General features: G+C 42.5%; 2 protein-coding genes across 5 annotated transcripts in view; one reads left to right on the top strand and one right to left on the bottom strand.

Moving 5' to 3' along the window:
• The window catches only part of fnbp1l (formin binding protein 1-like), a 43,860-nt gene extending 34,444 nt beyond the window's left edge, over window positions 1-9,416 (bottom strand). For 2 of the 3 annotated variants that reach the window (XM_024421575.2, XM_024421577.2), the window contains exon 1: window positions 9,225-9,416. In XM_024421575.2, the coding sequence (XP_024277343.1) occupies window positions 9,225-9,248 (24 nt within the window). In that variant the 5' untranslated portion in view covers window positions 9,249-9,416. The remainder of the gene's footprint in view (window positions 1-9,224) is intronic. The other variant, XM_024421576.2, reaches the window with a different exon arrangement.
• Window positions 9,417-10,005: 589 nt separating this feature from the next.
• On the top strand, window positions 10,006-17,160 carry si:ch211-198n5.11 (methylcrotonoyl-coenzyme A carboxylase 2). Of its 2 annotated transcripts, none has more exons than XM_024421574.2 (13): window positions 10,006-10,161; window positions 10,622-10,939; window positions 11,041-11,237; window positions 11,432-11,610; window positions 11,689-11,769; window positions 11,856-12,034; window positions 12,150-12,333; window positions 12,445-12,536; window positions 13,408-13,564; window positions 13,948-14,070; window positions 14,704-14,828; window positions 16,374-16,455; window positions 16,813-17,160. In XM_024421574.2, the coding sequence occupies exons 1-13, from the start codon at window positions 10,142-10,144 to the stop codon at window positions 16,897-16,899; spliced, it is 1,824 nt and encodes a 607-aa protein (XP_024277342.1). In that variant the 5' UTR covers window positions 10,006-10,141; the 3' UTR covers window positions 16,900-17,160. The 2 variants fall into 2 exon arrangements, with proteins under 2 accessions (XP_024277342.1, XP_024277341.1); XM_024421573.2 differs by having other exon boundaries at window positions 12,150-12,342.
• Window positions 17,161-18,414: the final 1,254 nt, after the last annotated feature.

The raw sequence follows: 18,414 nt of genomic DNA, 5'->3' as shown, positions 1-18,414 counted from the left end.
GATACACAAAGAAATGGCTGACATGACTAATGGCACACAGTGCAGAGGGTCCCAGTGAGTTCATACTACTACTAAAGCCATTGGCTGCCTTTAAGGATCCCTACCCGTAAAATAGAGGCTCCAAACATCCGCTATGAATTAATCTGTAGCAGCAGGCCGGCTGGGTCTGGGGCAGGAACCAGTTTACTTCCTGACATCCTTTTTCACTTAAGAGAGGGGACAGAGATCTATAGAGAGAAGAGAGAAAATAGGGCTATAGAGAGAGAGAGAGAGAGGAGGAGGAGGACAGGGCTGTGGACAGAGAAGTGAGAGAGAAATGGGGATGAGAGAAAGGAGGACAGGGCTCTGTAAAGAGAAGAGAGGGTTGGAGAAACAAAGAGAGAATAGGGGAAGACAGGAAGAGAGAGGGTTGAAGAAACAAAGAGAATAGGGGAAGACAGGAAGAGAGAGGGTTGAAGAAACAGAGAGAGAATAGGGGAAGACAGGAAGAAAGGGTTGAAGAAACAGAGAGAATAGGGGAAGACAGGAAGAGAGAGGGTTGGAGAAACAAAGAGAATAGGGGAAGACAGGAAGAGAGAGGGTTGGAGAAACAAAGAGAATAGGGGAAGACAGGAAGAGAGGGTTAGAGAGACAGAAAGAGAGGGTTAGAGAGACAGAAAGAGAGAATAGGGGAAGGGGGAAGATAGAAGACACTGTCCACATGACACGGGCACTGCCATAATGTAGCACAGCAGGGCCACATCACAAGTTCACAACTGTATAGGCTCCTTTAGTTTCCTGGCCAGTTAGAACCCCCATGTGACAGGAGCCTCAGCCTCAGTCCAGCCAGGCTGTTTCCAACTCCTGTCCTGGGGCAGCAGCAGCACTGACAGGCTGACCTCAACCAGAAAACCTGCCCAAGCCACAAACATGAACCACGGGCCACCACAGCTATTCTTATCTGGACCAAAAGGAAACTCTTCTCCCTCTGCGAGTGTATTATGACAGCACATCCATTCTTACTCAGGCTCCCTGCGGAGTGAGCAGCAGGAGAGGAAAGAATGTTGAAATGTTTTCAAAGTCAGGATGGGAATGTTTGTATGTTCTGCCGTCCCAGTAAATCATCTGCTGGACGAGGAGTCCAGAGAAGTTCCTGGCCCAGCTTGTTTAGAGGCTGAGGAGGCAGCCGGGCCCGAGAGGGTGGTGGGTAAGCAAATCTGGTGGGCCCTTATATCCCTTCCTAGCTCGATCCAGAGCCTCCTGCCAAACATTATAGATGGTGTTTAATAAAAAGCCAACTAATGTGAACATAAGAAGTCCTCCGGTGCAGTCCAGCACAGCAGCTTGAGTCAGCTGAATGGACCGGAAATGGAAACCTTCCCCTGTGCAATATGACAAGGTCATTTCAATGCTCTGCAGTCCTTCATATGGGACTTGAGGATTAGTTAAAGGAAAAAAAAAATGCAACTTCATATTCATCAACTACAGCATCACCCCAACATTTTTACTACAAAACATAGAAATGCACCATTTTCACATATGTTGATGTTGGGGTAGTGCTGAAGATGAACATGAGGTTGGCATTTTTAAAAATTGATTTCAAATGTCCCTTTAAAAAGGTGAAGGCTCTGAACTGAAAAATGATTTGAACCTTTTATAGTAGAGTAGCCCTGTGATCCATGAGACCCTTCCAGCAAAATGAGCCAGAGAAGATGTTTCCCTAACAATCTTCTAGATGTGTCCCTGCCTCCCTTTGAAGAGAGGTGGAGAGTGTGTGTGTGTGTGTGAGCTAGCACATATGCGAGAGAGAAATCAGAACGCCACTGTTTCTGTCCGCCCCAGTCACCACACCGCGCCTGGTATATGAAGTGACAGTTAAAAGGCATTCCTTGGTAGACTCCAGCTGTGGTGTTAAAGCGTGGGCCCCAACAAGGTCCTCGTCTCTGTCCCCGTCAACACCTTTGTTCCCCACGTCTCAGCCCATCAGCACAGAGGTCAACTGAAGAGAACCGAACGCTTTGAACAACTTCCCATCCCATCTTGTTTCTATGACAGGGCTGTGAAATGTTATTCTGATTTAATGCAGAACAGGACTGATTCTACACAGAATTGTAGCATGTGACATTCGGGTCTGACACACTGACCTCATTTTATTCACCATCTAGTTCAGTGTCATTTTCTGCCTTCTCGCTCAGCGAATCACAGCGTGACGTCATTAGACCAGTGATAGAATTACAGTAGGTGACATGTTTTTATTAACACAACTCTGATGAAAGGAATCAAGTGGGAGACGGATTCCTTTGATGAATAATAGTATCATGATTTATCAACATCTGGCCCCCTTCTGCTGTCTGCTCTGTTACTGCCATTTAACAGTGGCATTTGTTCAGCACTACAGTTTTAGTGTGTGTGGCTGGGGATCAGCAGAGGAGGATGGGGGTTCACGAGGCCTGCATGCCCCACCCACCTCTTCCTGGCCATTCAACACTGGGGCTCATACCAGCCCCAACTCATTTCAAGGTGACTTTGAGCAGTTAGCAGAGCTTATCACCATCTCTCTGCTGTGTGAACTGAGTAGACACCAGTGGTGCCTGTGAAAATGTGGCTCAGCTGAAATATTTCACCATAAAATAACAGAAGGAAATAGGCATCTCCCTATGCATGTTGACTACACAAGTCTGCAGCCTAAGACGTGTTGAGCCTGCTTCACTTCGTCAACTACAGTGTAGGTTAGTGAATCCCTGTCATGCTTGGCTAATCGACTACTTTGTTTAATAATTAACTTCAGAACGGTAGCCTACATTTCCTGCACTGGTAAATGGTTGTCTTGTAAAACACAGCCTACAGCATATGGGCTGATCCTGATACTCAGGTCTAGGCTGCTCTGGGTCACCGCCAAATGTCCTGTTTTTCGTACATGAGAAAGTCAATTACCTGACTTGAATATGTTCAGAAAGTCATTATTCTTTCAGAGAAAAGGGTTACCAAGCAAGCATATTGTGTAGTAAATTGTCAGCAAGCTCAGCGAAATATATTCTGGGAGAGACACTTCCCCTTGTCTGCCTGTCTGATGGTTCCACAGCAACAACTAACCAGTCAACATGTTAGTATGCAGATCACTAAAAGAAACGATAATCATTATTTTTCCTTATAGGCTATAACATGTTCTTTCTACTCGGCTCATTGTCTTGGGAAGGAAAACAGCAGCCTGTGAATCAATAGGAAGTGTAAATGTCTGCAAAAGACTAAATTCCTGGAATCCTGCCACACACACTACTCAATTCCCCCCTAGCTAAAGTGGTTCAGTCTGTATTTATCTGGTCGATAAGCAATACATTGCTTTGTCATCTAAACAAAAAGGTGACACAATGCGGTCCACTTTCTCATGTCTTGTTTCCCCTTCATGTAAACAGACCCAAATAATTAGTCAAGCTGCAAGAGGCCCAGCAAAAATGAATGGGGAGTCAGTGAACTCTGTTACCCTCTCATACAACTCCAGCCAACACTCAGAGAGCCCACGCTAAAGCGCAATTCATTTTCCATGCTTGCAGAACAATGGCTGCCAAATGCACAAAGTTCTTAGAACAAAAGCAGAAATGAAATGAATGGACAGCAGGTCAAAGACAACCACTGCTTGTGTGGCACAAAACAACTTGCAGTGCCAGTACTCAGTCTCCATTCAATGGTTCAAATGCATGGCCATGACTTATTTATTACGACATGTTATGCCCCGTTTATTACCGCCAATGAGGAAAGAGGATTACTGAAAATGGTGCAACACTACAGTTCAGGTGATATGCATGTTTGTAGTGTGGATGTCCAGAGAACAGATTTGAATCACCTCACCTGGCTGAGGTTGCTGGTGGGCTGTTTTGTACACATTGGGCAAAGGCATCAGACGGACATCAATCCCAGCAGTGTCAAAAGCCTTTAGTGCTCCAGAGCAATAAGATAACCTAGTATGAGAACCCTGTGGGTGTAAAGTTGTGGGAGCGTCGGCTGACCTTCTACCTGTATGAACCCAGGACACAACATCAGTTTCTGTTCCTGACTTTCAAAAAGTCTACCAAGTCATGAGTTTATAGCCTAAATTATAAGGTCAAAAGTGTATTCATTCACCTTGTGAGACATTAGCTGTGTTCCCAATGATACTTTTGTCACAGAGGGTGGAAAATGGCTGTTGTAGCCACTGTTCCAAACTTACATTTGGCATTCAAACCAGACATTGTGTGAGAAAAATGATAATGACTGTATTGAGAGTAATTTTTGCTAAAATTCCCACACTTTCCATGTAAAATTCCTAATGCTTTGACTAATGTCTTGACTAACTGTCTGCGACAGAATGCAGAACCTGAAGCATCATCACCGAACTGGCATCCATTCAAGAGGATTTTAAAAGTCCTGAAACGTAGTGTAGTGTATTCATGCACTGCATTTGGGGGCCTAACGTAATGACTTTAGGCTACAACACACAGCACTATAGCTCGTGACCATGGCAGTTAACCAGGAACGACTATTAAGTTCTGCAATATGCTTAGTTACAACCTATGGCTAGGTTACATGTTCCGGATTAGCGAAAACTCAATCGGATTCTAAGAAAGGGCACAGAAACAGAGGTTACATGGTCCATTAAATCCGGTCAGGGATGGGAAGAGTTGCAGAGATCAGAGTGGGGACATGTTTTCAGAGAGCACCAGCCTAACAGGAAGAGCCCAGCAGTTGTGTTTTCAATGTGACTTGTCAGAGGACAGAGACAGTGGCAGCAGAGAACATTAAACATTAATTGTGTGTAAATCTCAACTAGATTGCTCTCATTACCCTGGGGTTGTACTGTAGAGGGAAGGTGTTACAGTGTCATGAAACAAAGCTTGGCTGAGAACAAAACACCATTTCACAAATTAGTTTTAAATATTTTTTTAATCAGAATTGAGCCAGGCTTTCTTGAGAGTAGTGAGCAATCAACCTCTCCTCCCTCGATGCATGATCCCAAAAACCAAAACAGGAGATTGTAATGCCTTGTAGACCCACACGATTTTCACACCGCAAACGAAAAGGAGAACTCTGCATTTCAGCTGAGATTTATAGTTTGGTCAATGTCCTACTGTTTTAAATCAGTGGTGGATTTGAAATGTCCTCATTTGAAACCGTTCTCTTTGCACCTGACTGGAAATAGGTCAGAGACAAAAGAAATATGCTGGGTCATGGTGAACCATTGTCTCAGTCAGCCCTCCATTGATGTGACCAGATCTCTACAACTTGATAGAATAGAATCCCAAATACAGACCAATTATAGCCTACTCATTAGTCATCATTACCCAGTCTTCTTTCACCATGGTTGTCAGTGGAAGGAAGCAAGGGCCCCTCTGTGAAGACTTGGCAGGCAGAGAGTTTAGCAGCTCTCATCTCATCTCACCTGACTTAACCCCATGTTGTCCAGATTAACACTAAGAAAAAAGACTGGACAAAGGAGGTCCACCAGCCAACCCACAAATCATAGGAGGGACTGGGAGCAACACAGAATGTGAATCACCTTCCTCAGACATCTATTATAGATGGGCTACATTATTCACAGGACATGGAATTAACCCATCACAGATAATATAGTAATATCTGATGTTTCGCTCTATACAGGGGGAATGGCTTGAATTGATGCTGCAAAAATCTGCATTAGGCCTTCTGCAATAACAGAGGAGGAGGGGTTCAGGTTGTCAAAAACATGCCAGAATCCCAGGGCCAGGATGATGATCCAGTCAGCAGGATTAGCATTAATTGAACAGTCTTAAACTGAGCTCTGCTGCTTCTGCTACTCCCTTCTAAAGCTCTGACAGTCAGTGAGGCATTACAATGCACCGTCCACAGAGAAGACACACACTGTGTCTAGAGAGCATGAGCAACCCCCCCCCCATAGTAAAAACCCCTTTCAGAACTCCCTAAGAATCAGATAAGAGGCACGGGCGTTCAAATCATTCTGACAGATCATGGGTCATTTACCTTGTAAAAAGAAGAAAAAAAGACTCCAAAGACAGCCAAGTGTCCAGGGCAGGCTTTGTCAAGCGGAGAATTAGAGGGGCATGAAATAGCAGAAAGCAAAAACTAGGGGAATGAGGACGACTCACCAGGCTAATTAGCTGAGCACCGTCTCAAAATATATGTATGAGGAACCCACTTCTTTAAGTGTTTGATATATCAACCTCATGTTGCACTGCTTGATATCAGAGAAATCCCTGACTGCATCTTTAAAAAAGTATGGTATGTCAGCTTGCCAACTCGCAACACAAGTCTCGATAAAATAGATGTAGCCACACTGTAAACCACAACCAACTCTTTCCTCCAATATTAGGTCTGATGGCCTGACATGTCTCAGCTAATAAATGAGCTATACTTTTTTACCATAAAACTGCACAACAAACGTGACTAATGGACTAAATTCTATGCAGATAAAGCAAAGAAAAATGTACTAATGCATGCAACCCAAAGCCGCAGGCACCCTGGCTATGCAGTGGGCCTCCACCGATCAAATCCCTGTTGATCTGTGATGCCTCCTGATCCACCTCCCTCTCTCGTTGATTATTTTACTGCCTCTTCTGTTTTGTCCTGTGTAATTTACCTAGGCAGGGCAGCACTTCCCCTCAATGTTCCCAGTCCGCCTCTCGGAATGCATGGGAACAAGCGTTACGCACTATTCCCCATCTGTCTCCAAAACCCTGTCTACCACCTCCTCCGTTCACACTCTCCCTGTTTAACACCTCCCTAAGCAATGCCTGTAGCACAGCTTCCCTTTATTAAAAGACAACATCCACACACTCCTCTACACAATCCTGTGATTCCACTCTCAGCAACCTCACTGAGGGGAAACGACTTAAGGATGTGTGCCGGGGACTGACTGCAATAGCAGGTCTCAGGTCTGATTTAACGTCTGTGACCTTAATTGATCTCTCTCCCCCTTGATCACTCTTCTCACACAAATGACCAACCTCACATTAACCATGATCATCATCATTCAAAGCAGTTGCAAAAGAATGCTAGAATAACTGTTGATAGCCTGTGTGCTCAGCTTGGTAACACTTAACCTCACACTGATCTCCAGTCAGTCAGTTAGACATGTCAACACCATGTAAAAGTATGTGTTAGTCTCAGGCATTAGGTCTCAACGCCATGGATGAATGCCAGGTGGACAGAGAAATGAGAAACGTGAAAGGGCCTACAGTAATGGACCCTGAGCCCAAAATCATACTGTCAATGTGATGACACTACTAACAAACACCCGTCATACCGTGACTACAAACAGTGATAGGCTTAGTTGTGTTTTGATTGCATTGTAGTTCGTTTACATTTCTGAATATTTGATTGTGAAACCAGACAGCTATTAGCATGTGTTGGGCAATCTCTGTTGTTCTAAAGTAGAAATACAGAATTGCAAAACCTCAATGTGACGTTAGGTAGAAGGGCCTAAATTAATTGAATTCATAAAAAGAGACAAGGCAGATAACATTGGTGTTACTGTGCTAACGATGCAAATTCAATCTGCAAATTTAGATTTCTTTTAGCGAACCAGACACTCTGGGGAAATAACCCAATTATGTTTGGAGGGAGATTCCTGATTGAGATTTAGGAGTAAAACAATATGGAATGGGCATTTTGAATCAAGTTGGTTCCCGCATGGCACACATTTAAAATATAAGGGATAAGGGCCTAACACATGCACCCAGACAATTAGCCACATAATCCTGCAAATCTGGGGTAAATAGTCAATAGCAGTAATCCGCTGTGCAACATCAGTCCTAGAAAGCAAGGGTGGTTATTGTGTCTACACAGCAAGGAGAATGTGTTTAGCATGCAAATCAATACAATTCAATTGCACAATGTTGGAAAAATTAGGCATTTTACATCATGGTGCAGTAGGTTAGGAGTATAGCCTACTTGCTGAAACCTTTATCATACAGACAGCTCTTGCAAGCAAACAGTATGAGCCTCACAGGGCACAGACATGCTATACAGAATGTTAATTTTTTTCATGAAAAAACTGTAGCAAATAGACATTTTCTCAGCAATTTTGGTTCTAAGTTTATCATACTGAAGTGAACCCATATGTGCCACATTGTCACATGTTGACTAAGGCTTCAACATATTGTTCTGTTCCCTCAAACTGCATGACAGTGCAGTTCTGTCTATCAAATGTTAGCTAGCTATCAATGTAATTGGTATGAAATAGGCCAATTACTTCCTTGACTATCATTTTGGCAGCAACACTACAGGTTTTGCAACTGTACATTTTAGAATTATAAGGGGGAGAAGCTGCACTGGTAAGCTACCGGTGATGACCAAAGCGTTTTATGGGCAACACCCTTGTCACTGGAATAGCTACATTTCATATGAGTTCAATGTCCCTGATAAGTGAAGATTATGTTCTCAATAACAAGTAACATGGTAGATGGCTACATGCACAAAGTAAATAAGACAATAAACACATTGGACAAGCCGGATGATGTAGCCAGGGCAAGGGGCTGGCAGTCATAGACAAGCCAGACCAGACAGAACATGACAAAGACGGTACCTTGAATTAGCTCCCCAAAAGGTCTGTTCAATAGGCAGTTCATTGTTATATTGGTAAAATAATAGTCTACTATTGTTTAGCGGATTATATGAATTGCGCAATCTCCTAGAAAATTGGGAGCAATGGTTAAGCTTGACGAGTCACTCACAAAGACCCAGCGAGGAAGCAGAGCAAATAAATAACCTCGAGATTTTAGAACCAAGTTATTCTAAATGTGCACGTGTATTGTTTCATGCTGGGGTAGTAGATCCATACAAGCATCGAGAGAACAGTCCAGGGGTTTGCTTAGTAGCCACCGGTGTCTCCACCTTTTTTTAGGGAGAGTCTTTGAACTAAGAAACAGGGTGTGATAGGCGCCCTATTGGTGTGATAGGCGCCCTATTCATCTGCTAAAAATAATAAATTAAGGGTCCGAAATCAAGCCACAGTCAGAGACATGTTATGATAACAAGTGAGCAAATGATCTGCCTTGCTTGGCTGATATTTGTACACGTATTGCCTATTGTTTACCGTCTCTATGGTAAAGGTGCATGTCAGGATTAGCCTGCTTAGCTGGCTAGCTTTACACAAGTCTAGTAAGGTACCCGAGCACCGTCATTGAATTCGTGCCAAGTTGTGTGGCAGCTAGGTGTGTAGTCCACACAAGAACAAAGAGAGCAAAATAGTTTATACCAATAGCTAGCAAACTTACCCAAAGCTCCGTTCCCCAAGTCATTGCGGACTCCCCTTGTTAATAAACCCCCAGATTGTCAGCGTATTCCCCGCTCAAAACTCGCCAAGGTTGCGTTTCCAATCGTTTGCCGTCGTCTGTGGTGTAGCTACTCCTTGCTCACTCTGGAGGAGCTGTCTGATTTAGCCTTGCCGGAGGAAGTTGGGATCTAGCAGAGGATACAGATAAACGGGAGGTTCAGGTTCTCCAATAAGATTTTCAAGGCATGCATATTATTTAGTATTATTTAGAAATCAAGCAAATAATGATATAACTTAAGTAAACACATACAATAATTGAGTTAAATCAAATTAGTTATTCTAGAACTATGGTGATGAGATAATCCCATTCACACTATTTTTTTTAAATTTCCCACATTTGGTGGGGAGGACAAGACTTTATGAAGAAAATGTGTCAATCGATTAATTTTGTATTAGCTCCTATTAGCTCCTATGTATTAGCTCCTATCATATTAGCTCCTATCGACCATTTGATCAGTTGTCACAACAATCACTTATGGATTATTTGGTTGGAATCATTTGCCTAAAAAGTTAGCCACATTAAGTAATTCATCGTTTATTTAACTCTTACTTTTGAATGAAAAATGATGTAGGAAACAAACATTACTGGGGAATATCAAGGGCCTTTAATGTCTCATTTTCAATGAATGACGCCGTAACCTGAGTTCTGTGGTTGACTAACATGCTTGATATTTTTTGTTGATTCTTAAATACCGCCATCTAGTGGTATGTATAGGGTATGGTCTAACAAGATGGGCGCGTTGAAGGATCACTTCTGTTTCCGCCCAGACGTTAATTCGTGTAACACCTAGAAGCGAAGTCCATTTGTAATGGAAATAAACTTGAGATACGTCTAATATTTTACGCAGCTAAACAGTCATGTACAGTTGCCTTTCAAGGTAAGTACTATGGTGCCTGTAGTCCAAAGTAGCTAGCAATGTCATATTGTTGAGATTGTTACAAAGCTAGGTAACGACTGCTGCTAGCTAGTTCACAACAGCCAAAATACTGTGATGACCTTTGGCATACTTAGCAAGCTGACGTACATATTGTAGCTGTGTGTTACTTTGCAACACTGAATGGTGCAAAATAGTTTGATACACAGGACGTTGGTGGCACATTTAATTGGGGAGGAATGGCTGGAGAAGAATTGGTGGAATGGTATCAAATACATGGTTCCCATGTGTTTGATGCCATTCCATTTGCTCCGTTCCTGCTGTTATGAACCGTACTCCCCCCAGCAGCCTCCACTGGTCTTCTACGATGTTTAAAAATTAGAAATAACGGGGCGTGTTGTCAATTAGCTAGATTTCCCCATTAAAACATTCTCTACATTGTCATTCATTCATTGCTTTTCAGGGGTTTGAGGACCAAAGGCAGACTATGTCCTGGTTATGTCTCCTCTCAGTCACCTCTATGGAACGTTGACCCGTGCACACACAGGCGCCCAGAACGCTGTTTACACTTAAGGACATCAGCAGGTAACCTATGGCAACCTTTGGCACACATTCTCTCAGGCCAAGCTAAGCAGCTGCCACTGGCAGCCTACTTGATGAGCACCAGTGTGCACAGAAGACGATTGCCAAGTGCCTTTCCAGTTTTAGATGAAGCCCTTCAGCCAATTCACAATGATGTATTTGAGGCTAACCTACGAAACAGCCAGGCATGCCAAGAAAGGTAGGTCGAAACTCCATACACCTCAGTAATCACAGTGTATCAACTAGTTTCCATTTCTGCTGTATAGTATTAGCCTTCTGACCACATGGTGGCACTTCCAGGTATATTGAATACATGGAGAAGGTGAAGAAGGGGGGTGGGGAGAATGCAGTAAAGAGGCACACCCAGAGAAACAAGAAGATGTTGGTTACGGACCGTCTTCGCATGCTGTTTGATGACGGATACTACTTTGAGCTGTCTCCCTTCGCTGGAATGGGCCTACCCTATGGAGACATCCCCTCAGCAGGCTGTCTCACTGGTAGAGGGTTCTCTGCTCTGTCAGTGACAGATGTTCTTAATGCATGCTTATCACTCAGAAACTTGAAATATCCAACCTGGAATTTGGCAGCAAGGGAAATGTCTTGTTCCAGTGCATTGTAAAACAATATGTATAAGTAAGAATGAGTTATACTCAGCCTTATTGCTTCCTTGTGCACTTCTTCACTGTTGCAGGTATAGGTAAAATCAACGGGTTGTGGTGTGTGTTTATTGCCAATGATGCTACTGTGAGTGGTGGTACAGCCTATCCCATAACCGTCAAGAAGCAGCTCAGAGCCCAGGATGTAGCTATCCAGAACCGACTTCCTTGTGTCTACTTGGTGGATAGTGGAGGTGCATTCCTTCCTCTTCAGGTATGAACTCAACTCATTGAGATTAATACCACTGATGAATGACTCAATACGTGATTGCTAAGTTTACTCCATCCACAGTCTGAGATTTTCCCTGATAAAAACCAAGGAGGACGTACTTTCTACAATGAAGCCATCATGTCTGCAATGAAGATCCCTCAGGTGAGACAGAAATGCTAAACATCCAATTGAAGACAATCCAAACATGATATTTTCTACCCATGAATGTTGTATCTTACTCCCTCTAGGTATCCGTGGTTTGTGGTTCATGTACAGCTGGCGGTGCATACATCCCCACTATGGCAGAAGAGACTGTGATGGTGCACCGGATCGGGACGATATTCCTGGGCGGACCGCCCTTGGTGAAAGCTGCCACAGGGGAAGAAGTCTCCCCAGAGAATCTGGGTGGGGCCACACTCCATGCAGAGTGAGTGAGTGAGTGGAAAGCCGACAAACTCTCAAGTTCTCTGTGCGATTCACTATACTACTATATCTGCACTAATAGGCTCAAACTTCACCTCCCCCTCACTGTGCTGTTTCAGAGTGAGCGGCTGTGTGGACCACTTTGCCTCTGTGGAGAAGGAGGCCTATGAAACCACACGTAACATAATCTCTACCCTCAACTTTGAGCTGCCCGAGGAGGACGAGGCAGGGGTGGAGGAGCCTCTACATAGTGTGGAGGAGTTGATGGGTCTGGCACCACGGGACTATGAACACAGCCTGGAGGTCAAGCTGGTCAGCTCAACACACACTTAAACCAACAGTCACATCTCATGGGGATGTTTTAGAATTACAATTATTCTGTAACTTTTTTTTCTGGTCTTTTTTTCTGGTCAGATCCTGAGTCGGCTGACGGATGGCAGTAAGTTCCAGGAATTCAAGGCTCGATATGGAACAACCCTTGTGACTGGTTTTGCCAGAATTAGCAGGTAAGAGTTGTTGATTGACAGTCTTTAGTCTTGAAGTATTTACCCGTCCTCCTTCAATGGTTTAGTAGATTTTATCTTAGAGGTCAGACTTTTACATCTCCCTTCATTATGCATACATTTTAATGTATTTTATTTGCTTCAGAAAGTTGCTGTATATTGGAACCTCTTAAAACCTCTATCCTCCGATAACATTAATTAACTGACACAGTTTTGAAGCAGACTGTTTAACAAAAGAGCATCAGGAGATTAACGGTTAACCCTGTTAATTTGCAAATTAGATTAGTGTGCTTCTGTGTTCCAACCAGTCAAATCTTTCCCATCCCCAACAAGAGTCAGATTAAGATGGGCGATGTTTTTTAATGAGAATGGAGAACACAAGGGAAAACAAGTCACTTCAGCCAGCTTTCATCTGCTTTTACAAAGAACTTCTCTGAGAGCAACTCGTTGCCATGGCAGCGGAATGTTTTAGATGCAGGTTAGCGTTGTTCGTCATTAATCTTGTTCTGGAGGCAGCGCTGCAGAGTGGTCACAAGCTGACACAGTCATAAAATCTGATTTTAAACCTAACCCTAACCACACTGCTAAACCTAATGCCTAACCAAAACATTTACAATATAGCCATGGCAATAAACGTCAACCTGCATTCTAGATCCCAGAGGGTATTTTGATTTTAATCAGGATATGGTGCTCAAACAATTCATCAAGAAATTACTAATGAAAATCCATATAAATCTTGATGAAAAGTTTATTTCACTTTGTGTTCTTAAACTCCACTAAAAGTACTAAAATACAATTTGCACAACTGCTGTATGAAGGCAATACATTTTATTCAAGTTTAATGCCTAACTTGCAGTATACATTTTTTCTTCAGGCATCAGGTTGGCATTGTGGCGAGCAATGGGGCGCTGACGCACAACGCATCATTAAAAGGCAGCCACTTTGTCCAGCTGTGTGACCAGCGAGACATCCCCCTGATATTCCTACAGAACACCGTCCCAATGCCAGAGCTGACCCTCTCCCAAAACCAGGTATGGCACTGCAGCCAACCCTGAGCACTCACCACAGAATAAAACCAAATTTTTCAAACAACAGGAATACCAACTCTTCAAAGAGAAAATAAGGACTCCATTACTCCGAATGTAAAACAAAGCCTGGCGAGGAGGAGCACGGAGAGGCCTCTCAATATTATTTTGTAGATGGACACTCCTGTGGGACTCAGTCAGCCATGTTAAATAGGACTATGATTAAAATCGGGTCTCAAAATCAATACAGCCATGTCATCAGGATGTTATGCTCTGTTCTTGAACATGGTTGTGGAATTTCATGTCGGTGTGTTAACAAGTTTCTGCTGGTGTTACTCATGGACCAATCTGTTAACTATGTGTGTGTATGTATCCTCTCTCTACTCTAGGCAGAGACCAACGCCAACAGACTGAAGGCTCAGGGTTCCATGATGTCAGCTGTGGCATGTGCCTCTGTTCCAAAAATCACCATCGTCATTGGGGGATGCCATGGCGCTGAAAGTTATGCTATGGTTTGTGCAATAGTGCCAGCAGTAGTCGCTGTATGAATTTACCCAGTGCTTACACATCAATTCCCTTATACACTCAGTGGACAGTTTTAGGTTCACTGCCCCATTCGCAAAAATGTTTTGCTCCTATAGACTGAGTCACGTGGCTTGTTCTATAAAGCTGGCAGACGGACATCGAGTCATTCAGTTACAGTTCGATTGAACATTAGAATGGACAAAACGAGTGACCTAAGCGACTTTGAGTGTGGTATGATCGCTGGTGCCAGGCGTGTCGGTTCCTGTATCTCAAAAACATCTGGCCTCCTGGGATTTTCACGAAGAATCCTGGTTCCTGTTATGTCATACTGATGGCAGAGTCAGGATTTGGCGTGAGTGGCATGAGTCTATGGCACCATCCTGCCTGATGTCAACGGCACAGTCTGGTGGTGTAATGGTGTGAGGAATGTTTTCCTGACACATGTTAGGTTCCTTCATACCACTTGAGCAACATTTCAATTCCCAAACTATTCAGGCTATTCTGGAGGCAAAGGGGTGTCTGACCCAGTACTAGACATGTGTACCTAATAAACTGGCCACTGAGTGTATTTTGAAAATACTAACTAAACGGGTCTCTTTTCTGTGTTTTTCTTTATCTAGTGTGGCAGGTCATTTGACCCAAACTTCCTATTCCTTTGGCCCAATGCCAGAGTGTCCCTGGTGGCCCCTGGTCACTCTGCAGCTCTGGCACAAGACGAGGAGGATGTTGAGAAGATCAATAAGAGGTAAGTCACCCATAGGACCAGTGGCAGTCGGTGCCGTTTAAGATGAGGGAAGACGCACTTTTTTTTTTTATGAGCATGGCCTTATCTATTACAGCATATTGGATGACAGTTATTCATATTCCATTCACCCAGTTCAATGTAACGTCGATAGGTTTAGGCTAATACATGATACTTGAATTTTCCCTATACCCATCATGAGGTTGCTACTACCTAGCCTATGAATGAAAGTTTACAATGTAGGTGCACAGGTTGAAAGAAATTTGACAGACATTGACACATTCAGTACCGTCTTGCACACTATTGCTGGCATCTAGCTGATCTAGGGTATAAGCATTAGTCCAACAGTTGCAAACAGGAGTTTCTAATAGACAGATGCAGGTATGTTTATCCCCGTTTCATTCCGTTTGCTTTCATTTAAGATTGTTGAAAAAATAATCGTCCGAATGAATGCACCCCTGCTCGCACGCAAACAGTTCTATTTCATTGCAGCCACAGATTCAGCATGATCACTTTGATTGTTGTAGTATTCCTTATCGCATCTATGCACTCTCCTCTCACCTTTTCCCTTCGCTTGTGGACTTAAGTGCACAACACATCAGCTGTCTGTGACCAGGCTGAAAAAAACATTCCAAGCCAAACCATCATATCATAACCGCTACACACAGACCATATGTTATATTTAACATAGCTACTAAAACTAACGCATTAGTAAACTCGCTACATTCATGCAGTACAGTTTAGCAGTTGCATCGGCAGGCCCCGGTGGCAATAAATGAAAACAATAAAAACACTTACCTTGACTTGGAACATTTCCAGTGTTGGATAGCCAGCTATCTAACATAGCATCCCTCTGTTTGAGCAGGCTGAACTAGCTAGCTGCATTTGCTAGCTAAATGAAAGTGGAAAAAAATATTTTTGATTAAATTCATATGTTCAGAACTGTTAAACTATTGTCTTTATCTCCCTTTTGAGTCATCTACTCACTACATTTTATGCACTGCCATGCTTTAAATACTAGATTCATCCTTTGATTGGGTGTACTAGAACTCTGACAGGTTGGAAGACATCCTATGGAAGTTGTCATAATTACTGTGTAAGTCTATGAAAGGAGTTGAGAACCACAAGCCTCCTAGGTTTTGTATTGAAGTTAATGTACCCAGAGGATGACTGAAACTAGCTGTCCTCCGACTACACCATGGTGCTACCCTACAGAGTTGAATTTTTTTTATTGAACCTTTATTTAACTAGGCAAGTCAGTTAAGAACAAATTCTTATTTACAATGACGGCCAAACCCAGGCCAATTGTGAGCTGCCCTATGGGGCTCCCAATCACGGCCGGATGTGACAGAGGCTACTGCAGAACTTAATTTCAAAAGTGTTTCAATTAACTATTGGTGACATGAATTTATTTAGTATAGTTTTATCTAAAAGCGATCACTTTAAAACATTTCTGAAATTCACTGAGGAGCCTGCACTGCATAGTACAGTCTTTCATACAGGAATATGATTGGTAGTGGATGTTAACAGGAGTGTTTATTCTTCTAGGTTGGAGAAGGAGAGCTCTGCATTCTTCTCATCTGGCAGACTTTGGGACGATGGAGTGATTCTTCCCCAGGACACGAGGAAGGTAAATAACAAGCAACTAAGGCACACAGGACCAGGATTGATTTTAAATCTCTGTAGAATCACAACTGCCACTTAAGGTCACACAGTCCTGGCTTGTCCTCACTGACTGGAAGCAGATTTTGCGGTTTACCATGCACATGTGGGAAAACCAAAACACTTACGTAATGGCATAGTTTAGTTGGCTGTGGTCATCACAAGTTGTTATTCTTGAGAATCTCTTCGCCTTTTGAAAGAAGTAGGGTTATTGAATGCTACTTGGTAGGTTATTAATTTCAAAAAATACAGAAAGTGTTACAAGTCCTTTATCTGTGAATCGTTATCAGTTTACACATGACTATTACATTTTCTTTCTCATTAGGTTTTAAGTGATTGTCTGAAAATCATCAAACAACAGGAATACCAACTCTCCAAAGAGAAAATAAGGACTCCATTACTCCGAATGTAAAACTTTTTTTATAATTGTCTTTTAGAAAAAGGTCTTAAATCTGACAAAATGCCTTAACAATGAAGTGCTGATCACAGAAAAAACATTGGAGATTTGTAATGGCATTGAATAAAAGAATGTGTAAATACAACTTGAAACATAGAAGGAAAAACAATTGTCGTGTGTTAATTCTTACATAGTGCCTTCATACCCCTTGACTTATTTACACATTTTGTTACAGCCTGAATTCAAAATGTATTAAATACCCATCTACACACAATACTCAAAGGGAAAACATGTTTTTGTAAATGTATTTAAAAAATAAAATACAGAAATCTCATAAGTATGCACTCGAGTCAATACATGTTTGAATAACTTTGGGCAACGATTACAGCTGAGTCTCTGTATACATCAAGAGTTTTGCTCTCCTACATTATACAATATTTGCACATTTTAAATATTCAAGTTGGTCGTTGCTAGACAGCCATTAGTCTTGCCAAAGATTTAAGGCGAAACTGTAATTAGGTCACTCAGGAACATTCCATGTCATCTTGGTTAGCAACTCGTGTTTATTTGGCCTTGTTTTAGGTTATTGTCCTGCTGAAAGGTGAATTTGTCTCCATGCCTCTTGGAAAGCAGACAACCAGGTTTCTCTAAAAAAAAAACTCCCTAGTCCTTGCCGATAAGCATACACATAAGATGCAGCCAGCACCATGCTTGAAAATATGGAGTGTTACTGATGTTGGATTTGCCCAAACACAACACTTTGTATTCAGGATTAAGTTAATTTCTTTGCAACAAAGTAAAACTGCAAAAGATGTGGCAAACAGGATCCATGTTTTGGATTAATTTGGATTCTGCCCAGGCTTCCTTTTCACTCATTTAGGTTAATGTTTCTCCATCAGTTCTATCACAGCCTTTAAACTCGGTTTTAATGTTGCCATTGGCCTCATGCTGAAATCCTGAGCAGTTTCTGTCCTCTACGGCAACTGAGTTAGGAAGAACACTTGTATCTTTGTATGACTGGTTGTATTGATACACCATCCAAAGTGTAATTAATAACTTTACCATGCTCAAAAGGATATTCAATGTCTGCTTTTGTTTTACCCATCTACCAATAGGTGCCCTTGGAAAACCTCCCTGGTCTTTTGATTGTGTTTGAAATTCAAGTGCTCGACTGAGAAACCTTACAAATGTTACACACAGGATGAGTACATGCAACTTGACACATTCGGGGTTAATGTTTCGATTTAATATATTTTAAAATCAAGCTGTAACAAAATGTGGAAAAAGTCAAGGGGTGTGAATACTTTGAAGCCATCGTACATGGTTCCATTAAAGCTAATGAGCACTAGGCCTTTAGGTCTGAGTTTATGACAGATACAACACTTGACCAAAAGTATGTGGAGACCTGCTTGTGGAACATATGGAGTTGGTCACCACCATGCTGCTATATCAGCCTCCAGTCTTCTGGGAAGGTATTCCACTAGATGTTGGGGACTTGCTTCAATTAAGCCACAAGAACATTAGTATGGT

Source organism: Oncorhynchus tshawytscha, linkage group LG05, assembly GCF_018296145.1.
Source record: "Oncorhynchus tshawytscha isolate Ot180627B linkage group LG05, Otsh_v2.0, whole genome shotgun sequence".
Lineage (NCBI taxonomy): Eukaryota > Metazoa > Chordata > Actinopteri > Salmoniformes > Salmonidae > Oncorhynchus > Oncorhynchus tshawytscha.
Note: the sequence above shows the minus strand (reverse complement) of the source record. Positions and strands in the feature narration are given on the sequence as shown.